Source organism: Bombina bombina, chromosome 8 (assembly GCF_027579735.1).
Source record: "Bombina bombina isolate aBomBom1 chromosome 8, aBomBom1.pri, whole genome shotgun sequence".
In the NCBI taxonomy this organism is placed as follows: Eukaryota; Metazoa; Chordata; class Amphibia; order Anura; family Bombinatoridae; genus Bombina; species Bombina bombina.
In genome coordinates, this window is record NC_069506.1 from 39,779,786 (window position 1) to 39,801,013 (window position 21,228).

Below are 21,228 nucleotides of genomic sequence, written 5' to 3' on the forward strand. Positions count from 1 at the left end.
CGATGTGTCTTCAAGAGGTCCGAGCAACAGAATTTATAAAACTCCAGAATTTATACAAAAATCCTGGTTGTTTTGTTATTGAATGGAAAAGAGATGTATTGTCCCTGTGCAGTGTATATTAGATTATTGTGCCACAAAGTGTCTGATAAACCACAAGATACCCAGTTTATCATTAACTAGTCTCTAACGGATTGGAATAGCTTTGTGTCAGAATAACGAAAAAAGGGATAAAGACTTGTTTTACCCAATCACTAAGTACAAAGTGCATACATTCTGTCTCTAACAAAATGACAGTTTTAAGGGACTTTAAACACAAAATAAATTAGTGTTTAAAATTGAAAAAATAAGTGTAAAGTTTTTGTACCCATAATGCAAAGAGTGCTGCCATATTGTAACCTACGTTTCCTTCTCAGCTGAAGCAAAGTATTGCAAGTAATAAATGTGTCACTAAAGTGTGCAAACAATGACTGTTTGGGATATTGCACTCACACTTCTAACAGGAATTGGAAAGCCCGCAATTTTTACATAATTAAAGTGTATTGCAAAGTTTTTTTTGTTTGTTTTACAAATTAAAAATTTTAAAGTAAATGAAACCCCCAAAAAAAATTTTTTTGTGATTCAGACAGAAAATACAATTTAAAAAAAGTTTCCAATTTACTTCTATTATCAAATTTGCTTTGTCCCCATGATAATCTGTGTTAAAGAGATACCTAGATAGGCGACTGGAGCGCCACATAGCAGGAAATAGTGCTGCCCTCTAGTGCAAATGGATAACATTCTTGCAAAACTGCTGCCATAAAGTGCTCCTGAAATGGGCCGACTCCTAAGCTTATGCCCCTGCTTTTTAACAAAAGATAATAAGAGAATGAAGAAAAATTGATAATGGAAGTAAAACATAAAGTTGTTTAAAATTGTATGTTCTGTCTGAACCATTAGGAAACATTTGGGGTTTCCTGTCCCTTAATTTTATGATCTCAAGGTGTTTAATGTCCCTTTAATGCTTAAAAAAAACAGGTAAATATTTTGGAATTCAGCTCTTAAAGTGACATGAAAGTAAACATGAAATAATTCTGATTCTGAGTGTAGAATTATATAAAAAATACCATAGTTTCCTTTTTTTAATTAAATGTTCCTCTTTCTCCTGTGTCCTTTGGTGAAACTCCTTTCCTTTCCAGCACAAAGTGGTAATCTCAGGAGCGTGCACGTGACTTGAGCACTATAAAATTGTTGCAAATACTGCTGCCATATAGTCTTAAGTCACATGCACACAACTGAGCATACCTCAGTATGCTCTAATGGAATGGTTAAGGTACATTTAATAACAGAGTTAAACTATAAAATGTATTTTAATTATATGCTCTCTCTGAATAATGAATGTTTAGTTTTGGCTTCTGTGTGAGTTTAAAGGGGCTATAATCAACTTTAAAGTGATTATATAAAATGTTTAGTTGTATGTAATGAAATAATTTGCAATAATGTTTCATTATTTATTTTGCCCCTTATCATGTAATTTTTATCTGAAAATTGATCAATTTGTAATTCTCAGAACCTGCTGACTTATCAAGGCTAAACTCACATCATATTTGTCCATAATTGTCCTTATCAGATAACAACTGAAAATCAATGTACTTTATACTAACATAATGACTGTGACTAGTCTTGTTGTCTGTGGACTGAAGCCCTGATTGGCTCCTCCAAATAAACAAAATGGTGGGTCTTGACACTTGCAGTAAAAATGATGTTAATTTGTCTTCAAAACTTTAATACTTGGCTGATATTTTTTTCTATAAGAAGAAGAAATGTCTTGTGATTACAAGGTGCTTACTGTCCCTTTTAATTGCTGAAATCCTATCCTTGTATACAAATGACTGTATGGTCAGTGACACTAATATCTGAGTCACATTGTGCCTTTTGTATGATTTGAGATGTAATAGACTGTTGTGAGACTTTAGCCTCGGACTAGAACTGACTGAAATACCCTCAATCCTAAAATAACTGATTTACTCAATAAGATGGTGATTTTGAAACTGGCAGCAACTACACGGTTCTATCAGCGCTTGTGTAACTCATCAGTACTATTTTATGTTCCCTATTTCTTGTTAGGCGCTCTCATAGCTTGAATGTTTGGTTTGTCTAATGAAGAAACAGGCGAAGCTTACCGATTTTGGCATTTCTAACGACTCCTGTAAAAAAGGTACTTAACAGTTTTTAATAACATAGAGATGAAAAATCGAAGGCTAAAAAAATGTTGGGTCACTTGTCACGTTAGTCTTATTAATAGAGTTTGCTCCTTGGCTGTGTCCTCCTGGGCAGCTATGATTCATGTTGCAGGGTGAGGGAGGAACATGTATAATGCAGCAATACATGAATAGTAATGCTGGATATCTCTATACATGTTCCTCCCTGCAACATGTATAACTCATTTTCTTTTATCTAAGAAGGGTGTATATATATATATATAAATGCAAGTCCAGTAAATCAAAAACACATTGCATACTGTATATCATTACACAGTTAAAATAAACTATACCAGAAAATATAGATGGTGCATGCCCATCATTCTACCATAAATTTAAAAAAAAAAGGACATATAAAGAATATATCTAAAGGCTCAATCACAGTCTTAAAGGGACACTAAACCCAATTTTTTTCTTTTGTAATTCAGAAAGAGCATGCAATTTTAAGCAACTTTGTAATTTACTCCTATTATCATTTTTTCTTCGTTCTCTTGCTATCTTTATTTGAAAAAGAAGGCATATAAGCTTTTTTTTGGTTTCAGTACTCTGGGCAGCACTTTTTTATTGGTGGATGAATTTATCCACCAATCAGCAAGGACAACCCAGGTTGTTCACCAAAAATGGGCCGGCATCTAAACTTACATTCTTGCATTTCAAATAAAGATACCAAGAGAATGAAGAAAATTTGATAATAGGAGTAAATTAGAAAGTTGCTTAAAATGTCATGCTCAATCTAAATCACGAAAGAAAAATTTTGGGTACAGTGTCCCTTTAATGGTCCACAGTGTGAAAGAAAAAAAAGAAAAAACATGTGAGAAATATATCCTAGTACTTGAACTCGTTCTTAAAGGGATACCAAACCCACATTTTTTTCTTTCACGATTCAGATAGAGCAGCAATTTTAAGCAACTTTCTAATTTACTCCTATTATCAAATTGTCTTTGCTCTCTTGCTATCTTTATTTAAAAAGCAGGTATGTAAAGCTTAGGAGCCAGGCCCTTTTTGGTTTCCGAACCTGGGTTATGCTTGCTTATTGGTGGCTAAATGTAGCCACCAATAAGCAAGCGCTATCCAGGGTGCTGAACCTAAAATGTGCCGGCTCCTCAGCTTTACATTCCTGCTTTTTAAATAAAGATAGCAAGAGAACAAAGAAAAAAATAATAGGAGTAAATTAGAAAGTTGCTTAAAATTGCTGCTCTATTTGAATCATTAGTGAAGAATGTGGATTTAGTATCCCTTTAAGGGACAGTTATTTTATCTGAGTGGCTACATATTTTAGCAAGATGGCAAGTTGTCTAAATAAGACTGCAATCTGTCTATTAAAGCAAGTACACTCACCTCTCCTTTTCTTCTCTCTCCTCATTGTTACCTGTAGTTTAGGTAATATACTCTTGTACAGTATTGCATGTTGATGTTTTGAAAATAAATCAAACACAGGAATAATATTCCTGGTGTTTTAGAGAACCCAAATAATTGTGGACATTTCTGCCATTCTGTGAAGCCATTAATCACAGTCACATAGCAAATATATGTCATTGTCTGAAGTTTTGTATATTAGATGGCATCTCAACAAATACCCAGTATGTGTGCCAGCCAGTGCAGTAAAGGTGGCATGGAAATAAGATTACATAGCTCAGTGATCAGTAATCATGTTTAAAGGGAAAATAAAGTGAGAAGGATTCCAGGATATAGACACATCATTAAAGGGACAGTCTACACCAGAATTTTTATTGTTTTAAATATAGATAATCCCTTTTATTACTCATTCCCCAGTTTTGCATAACCAACACAGTTATAATAATACACTTTTTACCTCTGTGATTACCTTGTATCGAAGCCTTTGCAAACTGCCCCCTTATCTGAGTTCTTTTTACAGACTTGCATTTTAGCCAATCAGTGCTGACTCCTAGATAATTCCACGTGTGTGAGGTTAATGTTATCTATACGACACACATGAACTAACGCTCTCTAGTGGTGAAAAACTAACAAAATGCATTCAGAGAAGAGGCGGCCTTAAAGGTCTAAGAAATTAGCATATGACCAACCTAGGTTTAGCTTTTAACTAAGAATACTAAGAGAGAACAGCAAAATTGGTGATAAAAGTAAATTGGAAAGTTGTTTAAAATGACATGCCGTATCTGAATCATGGAAGTTTATTTTGGACTAGACTGTCCCTTTACCAAAGCAGAATCATTAATTTGTTTATTTTTATGACAAGTAGCACTTGCACAAACTGACCCTTTATCATTTCTGCTTTTTTAATATTAGAGTCACCTGGCAGATCCAGCATTGCTGTCGGAGAAAGGCCAAGCCAGAGCATGGCACAAAGACAAACAAGTGTTACCCCACTGAGATCAACACCTAAGAAGAGAAAAGAGAAGTTCTCAGACCCTGAGAACCATGCACTTGTAGATGAAATTATAAACCATTTAGAGGAACTAAATGGGAGGACACCAGGCTGTGCAGAGAAAAAAAAAAGCAATCTGGGATAATGTTGTCAGAAAAGTGAATGGCGTGAGCGGCACACAACGTTCCCTGATAGACTGCAAGAAGAGGTGGAATGATTACAGAAGAAAGATCAAGAGCACCATAGCTAAATCCAGATTACATGAGTCTGCAACCGGTGAAAGGGAGCCACTGGAAGCCTTTCTGACCAGAAGACAACTCATTATTGCTAAATTCTTCAAGATGGGTGAAGAGGACAACAACAGAGAAAAACAAGAAACCTCATCTGACTCTTGTTTGGAGGAAGGTAATAAATATGCTGAGTTTGCACCTTCACCGCTTTCCGGCCTAGATTTGGAGTTCGGCGGTAGCCGTCAAAACCAGCGTTAGAGGCTCCTAACGCTGGTTTTGGCCGCCCGCTGGTATTTGGAGTCAGTGATTAAAGGGTCTAACGCTCACTTTTCAGCCGCGACTTTTCCATACCGCAGATCCCCCTACGCCATTTGCGTAGCCTATATTTTCAATGGGATCTTTCTAACGCTGGTATTTAGAGTCGTTTCTGAAGTGAGCGTTAGAGCTCTAACGACAAGATTCCAGCCGCCTGAAAATAGCAGGAGTTAAGAGCTTTCTGGCTAACGCCGGTTTATAAAGCTCTTAACTACTGTACCCTAAAGTACACTAACACCCATAAACTACCTATGTACCCCTAAACCGAGGTCCCCCCACACCGCCGCCACTCGATTAAAATTTTTAACCCCTAATCTGCCGACCGCCACCTACGTTATACTTATGTACCCCTAATCTGCTGCCCTAACATCGCCGACCCCTATATTATATTTATTAACCCCTAATCTGCCCCCCTCAACGTCGCCGACACCTGCCTACACTTATTAACCCCTAATCTGCCGAGCGGACCTGAGCGCTACTATAATAAATGTATTAACCCCTAATCCGCCTCACTAACCCTATCATAAATAGTATTAACCCCTAATCTGCCCTCCCTAACATCGCCGACACCTAACTTCAATTATTAACCCCTAATCTGCCGACCGGAGCTCACCGCTATTCTAATAAATGTATTAACCCCTAAAGCTAAGTCTAACCCTAACACTAACACCCCCCTAAGTTAAATATAATTTTTATCTAACGAAATAAATTAACTCTTATTAAATAAATTATTCCTATTTAAAGCTAAATACTTACCTGTAAAATAAATCCTAATATAGCTACAATATAAATTATAATTATATTATAGCTATTTTAGGATTAATATTTATTTTACAGGCAACTTTGTTATTATTTTAACCAGGTAAAATAGCTATTAAATAGTTAAGAACTATTTAATAGTTACCTAGTTAAAATAATAACAAATTTACCTGTAAAATAAATCCTAACCTAAGTTATAATTAAACCTAACACTACCCTATCAATAAAATAATTAAATAAACTACCTACAATTACCTACAATTAACCTAACACTACACTATCAATAAATTAATTAAACACAATTCCTACAAATAAATACAATTAAATAAACTAGCTAAAGTACAAAAAATAAAAAAGAACTAAGTTACAGAAAATAAAAAAATATTTACAAACATAAGAAAAATATTACAACAATTTTAAACTAATTACACCTACTCTAAGCCCCCTAATAAAATAACAAAGCCCCCCAAAATAACAAATTCCCTACCCTATTCTAAATTTAAAAAGTTACAAGCTCTTTTACCTTACCAGCCCTGAACAGGGCCCTTTGCGGGGCATGCCCCAAGAATTTCAGCTCTTTTGCCTGTAAAAAAAAACATACAATACCCCCCCCCCAACATTACAACCCACCACCCACATACCCCTAATCTAACCCAAACCCCCCTTAAATAAACCTAACACTAAGCCCCTGAAGATCTTCCTACCTTGTCTTCACCATCCAGGTATCACCGATCCATCCTGGCTCCAAGATCTTCATCCAACCCAAGCGGGGGTTGGCGATCCATAATCCGGTCCAGAAGAGGCTCCAAAGTCTTCCTCCTATCCGGCAAGAAGAGGACATCCGGACCGGCAAACATCTTCTCCAAGCGGCATCTTCGATCTTCTTCCATCCGGATCGAAGCGGCAGGATCCTGAAGACCTCCAGCGCGGAACATCCATCCGGACCGACGACTGAACGACGAATGACTGTTCCTTTAAGGGACGTCATCCAAGATGGCGTCCATCGAATTCCGATTGGCTGATAGGATTCTATCAGCCAATCGGAATTAAGGTAGGAATTTTCTGATTGGCTGATGGAATCAGCCAATCAGAATCTAGTTCAATCCGATTGGCCGATCCAATCAGCCAATCAGATTGAGCTCGCATTCTATTGGCTGATCGGAACAGCCAATAGAATGCGAGCTCAATCTGATTGGCTGATTGGATCAGCCAATCGGATTGAACTTGATTCTGATTGGCTGATTCCATCAGCCAATCAGAAAATTCCTACCTTAATTCCGATTGGCTGATAGAATCCTATCAGCCAATCGGAATTCGAGGGACGCCATCTTGGATGACGTCCCTTAAAGGAACAGTCATTCGTCGTTCAGTCGTCGGTCCGGATGGATGTTCCGCGCTGGAGGTCTTCAGGATCCTGCCGCTTCGCTCCGGATGGAAGAAGATCGAAGATGCCGCTTGGAGAAGATGTTTGCCGGTCCGGATGTCCTCTTCTTGCCGGATAGGAGGAAGACTTTGGAGCCTCTTCTGGACCGGATTATGGATCGCCAACCCCCGCTTGGGTTGGATGAAGATCTTGGAGCCAGGACGGATCGGTGATACCTGGATGGTGAAGACAAGGTAGGAAGATCTTCAGGGGCTTAGTGTTAGGTTTATTTAAGGGGGGTTTGGGTTAGATTAGGGGTATGTGGGTGGTGGGTTGTAATGTTGGGGGGGGGGTATTGTATGTTTTTTTTTACAGGCAAAAGAGCTGAAATTCTTGGGGCATGCCCCGCAAAGGGCCCTGTTCAGGGCTGGTAAGGTAAAAGAGCTTGTAACTTTTTTAATTTAGAATAGGGTAGGGAATTTTTTATTTTGGGGGGCTTTGTTATTTTATTAGGGGGCTTAGAGTAGGTGTAATTAGTTTAAAATTGTTGTAATATTTTTCTTATGTTTGTAAATATTTTTTTATTTTCTGTAACTTAGTTCTTTTTTATTTTTTGTACTTTAGCTAGTTTATTTAATTGTATTTATTTGTAGGAATTGTGTTTAATTAATTTATTGATAGTGTAGTGTTAGGTTAATTGTAGGTAATTGTAGGTAGTTTATTTAATTATTTTATTGATAGGGTAGTGTTAGGTTTAATTATAACTTAGGTTAGGATTTATTTTACAGGTAAATTTGTTATTATTTTAACTAGGTAACTATTAAATAGTTCTTAACTATTTAATAGCTATTGTACCTGGTTAAAATAATTACAAAGTTGCCTGTAAAATAAATATTAATCCTAAAATAGCTATAATATAATTATAATTTATATTGTAGCTATATTAGGATTTATTTTACAGGTAAGTATTTAGCTTTAAATAGGAATAAGTTATTTAATAAGAGTTAATTTATTTCGTTAGATAAATATTATATTTAACTTAGGGGGGGTGTTAGTGTTAGGGTTAGACTTAGCTTTAGGGGTTAATCCATTTATTAGAATAGCGGTGAGCTCCGATCGGAAGATTAGGGGTTAATAATTGAAGTTAGGTGTCGGCGATGTTAGGGAGGGCAGATTAGGGGTTAATACTAGTTATGATAGGGTTAGTGAGGCGGATTAGGGGTTAATAACTTTATTATAGTAGCGCTCAGGTCCGCTCGGCAGATTAGGGGTTAATAAGTGTAGGCAGGTGTCGGCGACGTTGTGGGGGGCAGGTTAGGGGTTAATAAATATAATATAGGGGTCAGCGGTGTTAGGGGTAGCAGATTAGGGGTACATAGGGATAACGTAGGTGGCGGCGGTTTACGGAGCGGCAGATTAGGGGTTTAAAAAAATATGCAGGGGTCAGCGATAGCGGGGGCGGCAGATTAGGGGTTAATAAGTGTAAGGCTAGGGGTGTTTAGACTCGGGGTACATGTTAGAGTGTTAGGTGCAGACGTAGGAAGTGTTTCCCCATAGCAAACAATGGGGCTGCGTTAGGAGCTGAACGCTGCTTTTTTGCAGGTGTTAGGTTTTTTTTCAGCTCAAACAGCCCCATTGTTTCCTATGGGGGAATCGTGCACGAGCACGTTTTTGAGGCCGGCCGCGTCCGTAAGCAACTCTGGTATCGAGAGTTGCTTTTGCGGTAAAAATGCTCTACGCTCCTTTTTTGGAGCCTAACGCAGCATTTGTTTGAACTCTCGATACCAGAGTTAATTTTATGGTGCGGCCAGAAAAAAGCCCGCGGAGCGTTAACAGCCCTTTTACCGCCGAACTCCAAATCTAGGCCTCCCACTTCTCAAATAGTAAATGATTAAACAGATTGTTAGTAAAATATCTGACTCTTATGTCCAACTTAGTCATAGGGCAGCATGTGTTAATATACCTTTTCAAGACCCATATGAATTATGTAGACAATGTGTTAACTAATAATGTTTTCAGCAGGACGGGATGTTTTATTATTTTTTTATATTTCACCACACAAAGTTGTAAAGGCTTAAGGGCAACTAAAGTTAAAAAAAAATAGTTTCAAGTTTAAAGAACATTCCAGTATACATTGGGCTTGATTCATCAAGCCTTCTCCTCCCCTAAGACTGCAGGGTTCTCAGAATTGATCAGACCGTTGCTTCCCTACATTCTTCTCCACCTCTTAGGTGGAGAATTTCAATCTCCCCGGTCTCGTCCGACCAGGGAGATTGACAGCTCCTGCCCGCATGTGATTGGCTGTGCGTGGGCAGGGGGCGTCATTGCACGCGAGCGCAAAATAGTGCTTGTTTGCAATGTTGAATTACGCCAGTGGATTGCTGCATGCAGAGGCGAGCTGGGGCAGACAGGGGCGAATATGTACGCTCATGTTCACCCTTGCTTGATAAATCTAGCCCATAATGTGAACATGCACATTGTTTTTATATAACACTTTCTGAGGCTCCAGCACCTACTGTGCACGAATACACAGTATATTACATTTTGTGATTGGCTGATGGCTGTCACATGAAAAATTGGATTAACTTTCAAATGTGCCAGGAAATATTCTACTGCTCATTTAAAATTCAAAGTAAGTGCTATTGTATTGTCTTTGTTTTGTGCATTTGTCAGTTGTTAAATACTTCTGTATTTATTGGTACTTTAGGGTTTAGGAATTTAACGTTGCACACAACCGCTTTTTTGTGCTCGCGTGCCACCCCGCACATAGCCAATCACGCGCGGGCAGAAGCTCTTAATCTTGCCGGTAGGAAGAGATTGGGGAGAAATTCTCCACCTAAGAGGTAGAGAAGAGGGTATTGAAGCAGCTTGATAAATCCATACCGCAGGTTCTCGCTTGTGAGAACCTGCAGTAGAAGGGCTTGATAAGTCTATCCCTTAGTGTAAGAACTATGCAGACACACAGGGCTCTTTTCCAATCTGTTAGAAGTTCTCCGGCCCATTAGCAAGCACTTTTCCCACCAATTGTATCAGCGGTTAACCTCTTGAGACACAATTTTAGCCGGTGTAGCGCATCATGCCTTAGCTTTATGCACATGAAACATTCACAAAAACAATATTTATTTATAGTGGTAATGTGTAATTAGACATCATAACTAGACTTGTGCAGCTTCGAAAAATTAGTTTCGGATCGATTCGAATTTTGGTTCGGATCTATTGGAATTCGAAAAAATTTGAATGAATTCGTTTCGGATTCATTCGGATTCTTTCGGATTCGGAAAAAATTCGGTTCGGTTCGAATCGATTCGGAAATTCGGAATTTCGGTAAGTGTTAGGTGGGATGTGCTGTGTATTTCACTAGTATTATGTACTGTATATTAGGTTTAACCCATAGCAGAGTGATAAAACCTAATATACTGTACAATACTAGTGTAATACACGGCCATCCGAATCTACCGAATACATCCGAATCGATTCGGATGTATTCGATTCGATTCGGATGTATTCGATTCGATTCGGATTTATTCGGTAGATTCGCAGTATTTTAATTCGGAAATTCGAATCGATCCGAATTTTCCGAATTTTCCGAATTTCCAAATCGATCCGAAACGAATCGCACATGTCTAATCATAACAATGTAATCACATATAGACACAAAATGACAGGAAACAGTTCATTTCAGACATTAATGATCTTGCCACGAGATTAAAAAACTGCAGCACATAAGTGATCAGCTATAACGATAAATGACTCATTCCGTTTTCCTTTCATATCAGCTGATGATAGTGTGATGGAGGAAGAATACAGCAAAAAAGATCCAGTATAAGGGGCCGACGTATCAAGTAGCGGATGCTGCTTATTCTGCGTGAGCCTTCTGGCTCGCCGGAAACAGGATTTAAGAAGCAGTGGTCTTAAGACCGCTGCTCCTTAACTTGTCTGCCACCTCGGACAATGATTGAGACCCCCTGCTAGCGGCCGATTGGCGGCAAATGTGAAGGGGGCAGCATTGCACAAGCATTTCACCAGAAATGCTTATGCAATGATAAATGCCGACAGCATATGCTGTCGGCATTAAGCGGTGTTGGGCAGACATGATTTGCTACAGCGAATCATGTCCGCCCGACATTTGATAAATCAGCCCCATGAGTCTATTTTGCTACAACCCCCATCTATACATGTCAATTCATTTGCATATTGTTACCCTTTTTCAAAAGAAATGCAACAATTAACCTTCTTGAAAGATTCTAATTGGGTAACTTAACAGATACGGCATAGAAGGTCTGATTGGCTGGTGTGAGATAGTAATATGAGGAAAACTATATAGTTCAGGAACATCTAACTATTTGGAAGTGAGAACTTACAAAATAAATAAGGCTTGTTGGTTAAAGGGACAGTCTAGTGTAAAAATATTAATGCTCTGTTTTGTTTTATGAATTTAGCTCCTTTAAAAAGATTAAACACACATTCAAATTTGCACCCCTAAAACCCATTATTCTGCTCTAGACTAGTATACAGCCAGTGATTTATTTAAAAGCATATTTCTCTCTTATTCTATATCAGAAAGTTAATAAGAATTCATTGTATTCATATTTTTTTAGTGTCAACATCCATAACATCTTTTTTAATATCTGACTCTGAAGAAGACTTTGATATACCTTCTAAGAAATCTTCATCCATCTCAAGTTCTATAATGGGGAGTGATCCGCAGAATAAACCATGCTCACAGGCTTCTGAAGCACAAATATCCGGACAATCTTTCACAAACCTCAGAGCTGAAGAACAAGGACGATCCAACGAAACTACACTTATAACATCTTTCACTGAACCTGCAAAGTTTGATTCAAAAATAGATGAGTTAATTGCTCAGCAGAAGGACACCAATGAAATTCTCGAAAATATGCGCAGTGAAATTCACCGACTTGTGAATGAGCAGAGAAAAATGTGTCGCTTTTTGAAGAAAAACTTTGTAGTGCAACAAAAATCCATAATGTCTACTCAGAAGATGGCAAGAGACCACCAAAATATTTTGGATCTTTCATTAAAAAATCTTCATAATAAAATAGATGAGCTGAACAACACTGCATGTGAAAAAAGCTTATAGGGTTTACTGTCCAGTGATGAGTCAGATGCATCTACGCCTCAAAAAAAGGGAAATGGGAAGAGGAAAAAAAAGAGAACAGGAGGAAGCCCATCTTTTATCCTGTCTAAAAAACAAGCAAAAAACTAATAATAGCACAGCGTATGTACTTTTCAATTCTTTCTTTTAAAATGACTTTGGATATTCACTATACACCTCTGTGCCTACATCTACTATATGAGTCACATAACAACATTAGTGGCAGAGACTTAATTAGGAACCACTGTGCCAAGGTGCAAAACTGGAGACTGAACTGCTTTCTGCCCCATGTATGCCAAGCTCCATGCACTTCTATACACACATATTCAAAGCTCCAAATCCTGCGACTGATGTATTCCAAATGTTTCTTTTGGATCCTAAAAACATAATTAAAATGGTATTCCTCCCTTGCTGTTCTTAAATATATTTAAAAAATTATATATTTACAAGAGTTGGCAAACAAGTCCTAATTTTATCATAAAAAAAACTTTTAGAGACTCTTAAAATATTTTTAAAGTTATCTTACCTTTAGCTCAAAATACTTCTGCCATTATGGGCGAGGTCTGGCGAACATGTGGGTGATCCAACAATTCAAATCCAGATTCAGCAATAGTAGCCATGGCAACAAAGGACTTATTGTGTTGGTGGAAAAGGACGTTCTGACTCATCTTACTTCGTCTCTTCTCCTGAAATGCTTTGCTAAATTTCCAGTAAAGTTGGCATTGTAGTCACCTCTTATAGTCTCTCCTTGCTGTAGGAAGTAAATCATCAAAATTCCCTTTGCATCCCAAAACATATTATTTGGATGCAATATATACAAGAGTGGGGGGGGGGTGCAACTGAGCCTCCATTGCTTGAACTGCTTTTTTTTGTTGCAGAATCAAAGTGCTGTATTTACAATTCATCCCCAGTGACAAATCACTTACAAAGTCATAAAGATTCCTTTGAATACTTATTAGAAATGTTCTGGTCTGCAGTAAATATTTAGTTGCCCTGACAATTTTCTCATGTTCAAAACATACATTTCCATTGACTGTGGACCCAGCTATTTTGCATATAGTCAATCTATGCTCAACTGTTATCATGTCATGAACTTACTCAGTGGCTTCTTCAGTGGCAGCTGTTCCTGAGCCACCAGTGGGAGAGGCATCTTCACAGCTTAAATTATCTACTGTTGTAATCATCATAATGCTGCATGCATAGATTGGGAAACATTGGCCGATATCACTATTGGATTAGACATATAACCTGGTTTCACAAGTTAGTAACATGGTACATTCAGGTTTTGGAGCCCCAGAGGCCTTTATCCATATTATATGAACCTATATTTGTATCCAAGTGAGAAACTTGGAGATAAAGCACCATTAGCATTGGAACTGCTTGTAGTTTATGCCTAGGGAAGTAATCCGACCAAAGAAGCAACTTTATATCTGATAGCACTTTATGAGTCCCTAGGGGGCGATTTATTAAATGGAGGGCGGACATGATTCACTGTAGTGAATCATGTCCGTCTGACATCGCTAAATGCCAACAGCATACACTGCCGGCATTTACCATTGCACAATTTGCGGACAATCGGCCACTAGCAGGGGGTGTCAATCATCCCAATCGTACCTGATCAGAATGAATGAAGTATAAGGAGCAGCAGTCTTACGACCGCTGTTCCTTAAAGGGACACTGAACCCAATTGTTTTCTTTCATGATTCAGATAGAGCATGCAATTTTAAACAACTTTCTAATTTACTCCTATTATCACATTTTCTTTGTTCTCTTGCTATCTTTATTTTTTTTTAAAAAGGGATCTAAGCTTTTTTTTTTGGTTCAGTACTATGGACAGCACTTTTTTATTGGTGGATGAATTTATCCACCAATTAGCAAGGACAACCCAGGTTGTTCACCAAAAATGGTCCGGCATCTAAACTTACATTCTTGCATTTCAAATAAAGATACCAAGAGAATAAAGAAAAGTTGATAATAGGAGTAAATTAGAAAGTTGCTTAAAATGTCATGCTCTATATGAATCACAAAAGAAAAAAATGTGGGTTCAGTGTCTCTTTAACTTAAGTTTCTGGCAAGACGGAAACTACGGGGGTAGATTACAGCATCTGCTGCTTGGTAAATCTACCCCCTAGACTTGTACTGTGTTTGCCTTGTTGAACGAACCAGAGTTTTATAGCTGTCACCCCTAGACAGCTCTACATACTTAGTAATTACATGGCTCTCTGACTTTCCAACTCTCAAGATCAGTGTTATCACTGACTTTCATTAGCTCTATAGATTTCTCACCGCAGGTTCTGATTGACTGTATTAAACAGAAGTGACTTAACCATAACCAGCTATTTCAACTGAAAAGATAAACCTAACGTATACATTCCCAACACATTTTCCAGTAGTGTCCCTTTAAGGAAAATACAGTAATTATAAATCATTCCAAAGAAACTAAAACAAGTCATCACTTTTCTTATTCTTGTTGCTCGTCCACCAGTCAATATAAGAAGATCTCATTGTGGATAAAGGTCAAGCCGGACACTTTTTACAAGGCACAGACTTTATACGCTTCGTTCTCACCATCAGTGGTGTTATATGTAATCACAAGATTGGCCATGAAATAAAATCACTACAGCCAGTACCAAAAGACACTAAATAACATTTTATGTAGAACAAACACTAAAACAAACACTTAAAGGTCCATTATGCACCACATTTTTCTCTGCATAAATGACTTGTAGATGATCCATTTATATAGCCCATCTGGGAGTGTTTTTGTAACAATGTATAGTTTTGCTTATTTTTTAATAACATTGTGCAGATTTTCAGACTCCTAACCAAGCCCCACAGTATCAGAAGTAGACGCGCTTTTCCAGTCTACTGCTGGCTTCTGTTTGTATAATCTGTCTTTTCATATGCAGGGAATGGAGGGGTATCTGCAATTTAGCCACTTTCCCTGGGTGTTCCTGCTTATCTAATCAACAGTGCTAAACTTGGAGCTTCTAAGTAAGTTTTATACTGGATTTTTATATCAGTATCTGTGCATCGTATTCTTTATAGTAGTGTCTATTACATGCGGTTAAATGAAAATTGGTGTATACTGTCCCTTTAATGACTTGAGTATTTTCTCTATAAATTTACCATTTTGTTTTTGGAAACTAAGCTAGATTCACAGTAGAAAAATCCCAGCAATCCCACAGGAAATAAATATGTGAGTTGTTATTGTTCTGATTGAGACTATGGAACACTTAACTAGATATGTCTCTTTGTGAGCAAAGAGCTGTGTTTAGTACAGGGATAGGCACAGACAAAAGCTGTGGCGGACATTTTCCAAAGTACAGACCTTAGTGAAGGACACCAAGGTACATTTGAAATTAAAAACATTATTTTATAGTGCTTGGTGTTATTATACTGATGCAGATACCACTGATCCTATAACCAGCCCTCCTCTGGCTATACCCATGTGCCAGTGTCCCTACTGTGTCATTATATAGTGCTTGGTGTTATTATACTGATGCAGATACCACTGATCCTATAACCAGCCCTCCTCTGGCTATACTCATGTGCCAGTGTCACTACTGTGTCATTATATAGTGCTTGGTGTTATTATACTGATGCAGATACCACTGATCCTATAACCAGCCCTCCTCTGGCTATACTCATGTGCCAGTGTCACTACTGTGTCATTATATAGTGCTTGGTGTTATTATACTGATGCAGATACCACTGACCCTATAACCAGCCCTCCTCTGGCTATACGCATGTGCCAGTGTCACTACTGTGTCATTATATAGCGCTGGGTGTCATTATACTGATGCAGATACCACTGATTCTATAACCAGCCCTCCTCTGGCTATACGCATGTGCCAGTGTCACTACTGTGTCATTATATAGTGCTGGGTGTTATTATACTGATGCAGATACCACTGATTCTATAACCAGCCCTCCTCTGGCTATACCCATGAGCCAGTGTCACTACTGTGTCATTATATAGTGTTGGGTGTTATTATACTGATGCAGATACCACTGATTCTATAACCAGCCCTCCTCTGGCTATACCCATGTGCCAGTGTCACTACTGTGTCATTATATAGTGCTGGGTGTTATTATACTGATGCAGATACCACTGACCCTATAACCAGCCCTCCTCTGGCTATACCCATGTGCCAGTGTCACTACTGTATCATTATATAGTGCTGGGTGTGATTATACTGATGCAGATACCACTAATCCTACAACCAGCCCTCATCTGGCTATACCAATGAGCCAGTGTCACTACTGTGTCATTATATAGTGCTGGGTGTTATTATACTGATGCAGATACCACTGATCCTATAACCAGCCCTCCTCTGGCTATACCCATGTGCCAGTGTCACTACTGTGTCATTATATAGTGCTGGGTGTTATTATACTGATGCGGATCCCACTGATTCTATAACCAGCCCTCCTCTGGCTATACCCATGTACCAGTGTCACTACTGTGTCATTATATAGTGCTTGGTGTTATTATACTGATGCAGATACCACTGATTCTATAACCAGCCATCCTCTGGCTATACCCATGTGCCAGTATCACTACTGTGTCATTATATAGTGCTGGGTGTTATTATACTGATGCAGATACCACTGATCCTATAACCAGCCCTCCTCTGGCTATACCCATGTGCCAGTGTCACTACTGTGTCATTATATAGTGCTGGGTGTTATTATACTGATGCAGATACCACTGATCCTATAACCAGCCCTCCTCTGGCTATACCCATGTGCCAGTGTCACTACTGTGTCATTATATAGTGCTGGGTGTTATTATACTGATGCAGATACCACTGATCCTATAACCAGCCCTCCTCTGGCTATACCCATGTGCCAGTGTCACTACTGTGTCATTATATAGTGCTGGGTGTTATTATACTGATGCAGATACCACTGATCCTATAACCAGCCCTCCTCTTGTTATACCCATGAGCCAGTGTCACTACTGTGTCATTATATAGCGCTGGGTGTTATTATACTGATACAGATACCACTGATCCTATAACCAGCCCTCCTCTGGCTATACCCATGTGCCAGTGTTACTACTGTGTCATTATATAGTGCTGGGTGTTATTATACTGATGCAGATACAACTGGTCCTATAACCAGCCCTCCTCTGGCTATACCCATGTGCCAGCGTCACTACTGTGTCATTATATAGTGCTTGGTGTTATTATACTGATGCAGATACCACTGATCCTATAACCAACCCTTGTCTGGCTATACCCATGTGCCAGTGTTACTACTGTGTCATTATATAGCGTTGGGTGTTAGTATATTGATGCAGATACCACTGACCCTAAAACCAACCCTTGTCTGGCTATACGCATGTGACAGTGTCACTACTGTGTCATTATATAGTGCTGGGTGTTATTATACTGATGCAGATACCACTGATCCTATAACCAGCCCTTGTCTGGCTATACGCATGAGCCAGTGTCACTACTGTGTCATTATATAGTGCTGGGTTTTTATTATACTGATGCAGATACCACTGACCCTATAACCAGCCCTTATCTAGCTATACCCATGTGACAGTGTCACTACTGTGTCATTATATAGTGCTGGGTGTTATTATACTAATGCAGATACCACTGATCCTATAACCAACTCTTGTCTAGTTATACGCATGTGCCAGTGTCACTACTGTGTCTTTGTATAGAGCTGGGTGTTATTATACAGATGCAGATAAAAATCCAGTATTTCACTCAGGCTTTTGTTATTCCATAACTTATTACCCAATATCGCTAGCAGTCTCTTGACAAACCACTAACTTTATTCACACTACATATTTTTTTTTATTCCTATTATTCAATCAAAACATATACTAAGGTTGTGGCGGACACTGCAAGGGCTAGTCACGGACACCAGTGTTCTTGTACGGACACCTTGCCTATCCCTGGTTTAGTAGGATAGCAAACACCCAGGGTAAATACATTTGGATGCAAGGGATTCTAAAATACACACTCACAATACATTAACACAACAATGTATTCAGGCAGCTGAGATATTATTGTGGATTCTTGAAAAAGGCCTAAGGAAGGGCTGAAACGCGTTGACATTATATGGTAAGCTTCATTCTGATTATTTGGATATCATTTTAGCAGTATTGCACTATATTGTATCTTTTTCATTCACAGGATTTGCACTAAAAGCACCTTAGACTTTGGATATATGTAAATTGGATTTTTTCTTCAATTGCACTTTCTCAGCATTCAAATCATAACTTGAAGACCCATCACCAAGAAGGAATATAACACATAACATTTACTATTTTTATTTTTATTTTTATTTTTTCCACAAGTTTGCACGAAGCACATATTTTTTAATTTTTTGTACTTTGACTTTTGTTTTTCCAATATTTGAGTTTTGGCTTTGTTTTTCAACAAACAATACATTTTTCACATTTTTTCTTAAGTTCATTTTTTATATACTTTCACTCATTGAATTTTGTCACTCTTTATGCCTTCCGCTAACTTTGGGAAGGGTCCAAATATTATTTCTTAAGGATCCATTATCATCTATCCCTATATATTGGACTAAGAAATACTCTAACTTGACTAGGAAAATTTACTTGCCATCTACATTAACAGGATTATTGCAATATATTGTCATAATATGTTTTAAATTATATGTTTTAATTTGTTAGTAATCACATGGATCCATGTTTTTATTGTAATTGGATTTTTCTATAACTATATTTGTCTGTTAGTTTTATTGTTGAAAATAAATGTTAATATTTTAATATATATCCTTAGCCTATTCATAGGCGCTCCTTAGATTCCGCCCATATTGTTGTGGAGTACCAGGTCACATACACTCCAGAATACAATTTAAAGTATTAACCCTAACTTACAAAGCACTCGACAGTCTAACTCCCAACTACATTTCCTTTCTCATCTCCAAATATTCCCCATCCCGCCCTCTTCGATCAACCTCTGACCTACGTTTCTCTACTCCTGTTATCTCTACATTCCACTCCCGTCTCCAAGACTTTGCACGTGCTGCTCCTGTCCTCTGGAACTCTCTACCCCACTCCATAAGACTTTCTCCAACCTTGTAAAGCTTCAGACGCACCTTGAAAACTCACCTATTCAAAGAGGCTTACCACCTCTCCTCCATCTCTCATCCAAACCAAACTAATACATGACCTGCCTGACTCACTGCTGCAACTACAACCAATTTGACAAGCTACCCCAACCTTATGTCTCTGCCCCCTAAACCTATAGACTGTGAGCTCTCCGGAGCAGGGCCTTCTTCCTCCTGCACTAGATTTGTTTAGTTTGTTATGTTTTGTATTTTATCACAAATCCTTGTCATTGTATACCCCTATCATTGTACCCAGCGCTACGGAATTTTGTGGCGCTATACAAATAAATAATAAGGGTAATCTATTAAGGACATACATGATAATAGTAAACGTAGTAACTATTATGGAGCGTGCTTAGTCTGAAACTGCCATGTTCACATTTGTAAAATAAATAAACTGTTGCTTTGGCATATTTGAATATAGACACTAGATGATATATTATGTGTACGTATATCTCTGACACACAAGCTCTGGGTTCTTGCATTTATCTATGAATGTGCATAACTTTTAACAGCATTTAGTGTCGTTTTTGCTACCAGCCTTGTGTGGCCTTTGATTTGTAATACTAGTATATGTAATTTCCAAACATATTTCTGAATAAATTGATTTGTAATAAAGTGTAAAATAGTGCTGAATTCTCTTTCCTCAGAGGGGCACAATAGCGCAATAACAAAATACTTTGTCTTTGAGCAGGGTTGGTGAACCTACAGCACAAGGTGGCAGTGGTAAATTTACTGGCACTGCACCAGTTATCCATCACCATATTGCTTGTTATCATATACTGCAATTGTACTAGATTATATACAAATAATCTAATGCAGTGTTTCTCAACTCCAGTCCTCAGAATCCTTAACAGGCCAGATTTTCATTATATCTTAACTAGAGCACAGGTGAAATAATCATCTGAAGGGTGAGAGCAGGTTAGTAACCATGGTTACTGATTAGCTGATTATTTCACTTGTGCTCTGGTTAAGATATAATGAATATCTGGCATCTTAAAGTGAAGGTAAAATTTCTAAGATTGCATTATATATAATAGTAGATAATCATACGCTAAAGAATACCGCCACAATTATTTTTTTAAAAAATGTATTATTGCGATGTTATTTTATCATATAATCATCGCTTATTCACTTACCCGCTCCTCCCACTCTCAGTTTCCTTATTCTCCCCCATCTAATGTAAACAGCGGCTCCACCCGCTGTTTACATATCGGCACTGCGCGCTCCCGTGAATTATTTCAATTGCGCATGCGTTACTCCTGTTTCCTGTTTACATCAACATAGTATTCATTGAATGAGTCTAACTCCATTCAATGAAAACTATTGTTGCGAGTGGTGAAGGACAGGAGCGAAGTCTATAATTTTAGCCCTAATTCTCAATCTACTATCGATTGTAAGTAAATCATTTAGGTGGAAAATCATTTACTTTTAAACAGCATTAAAAATTTGTAGTAATAAATCTCAAGCAATAATGTATGATATATAACTTGCTAAAAAATAAATATTTCGAAGGATCAATGCAATATAGAAATCGTTTATTTAGTCTGCAAGGATGAATATCAAGACAGCTTTATTTTTGTTTTAGAAATAAAATATTTTTTTAGAATGAACATCTTTATTTTGCATTATCGTATTTCGTTTAGCCAACCATTGAAATATATATATATATATTGACCCTATATATCAAGTTCTATATATATATATATATTATATATACCAATAGATATAAATCGATATATATTTATATA

General features: G+C 37.8%; 1 protein-coding gene across 4 annotated transcripts in view; it reads left to right on the forward strand.

Annotated features, from left to right (window-relative positions):
* Nucleotides 1-21,228, forward strand: part of LOC128638386 (uncharacterized) — a 44,012-nt gene that overhangs the window by 13,483 nt on the left and 9,301 nt on the right. For 3 of the 4 annotated variants that reach the window (XM_053690320.1, XM_053690319.1, XM_053690321.1), the window contains 2 exons: nt 2,104-2,194; nt 4,506-4,989. In XM_053690320.1, coding sequence (XP_053546295.1) covers nt 4,680-4,989 — 310 coding nt within the window. In that variant the 5' untranslated portion in view covers nt 2,104-2,194; nt 4,506-4,679. Of the gene's footprint in view, nt 1-2,103; nt 2,195-4,505; nt 4,990-11,849; nt 20,104-21,228 lie in introns of those variants that run through there. The other variant, XR_008399089.1, reaches the window with a different exon arrangement.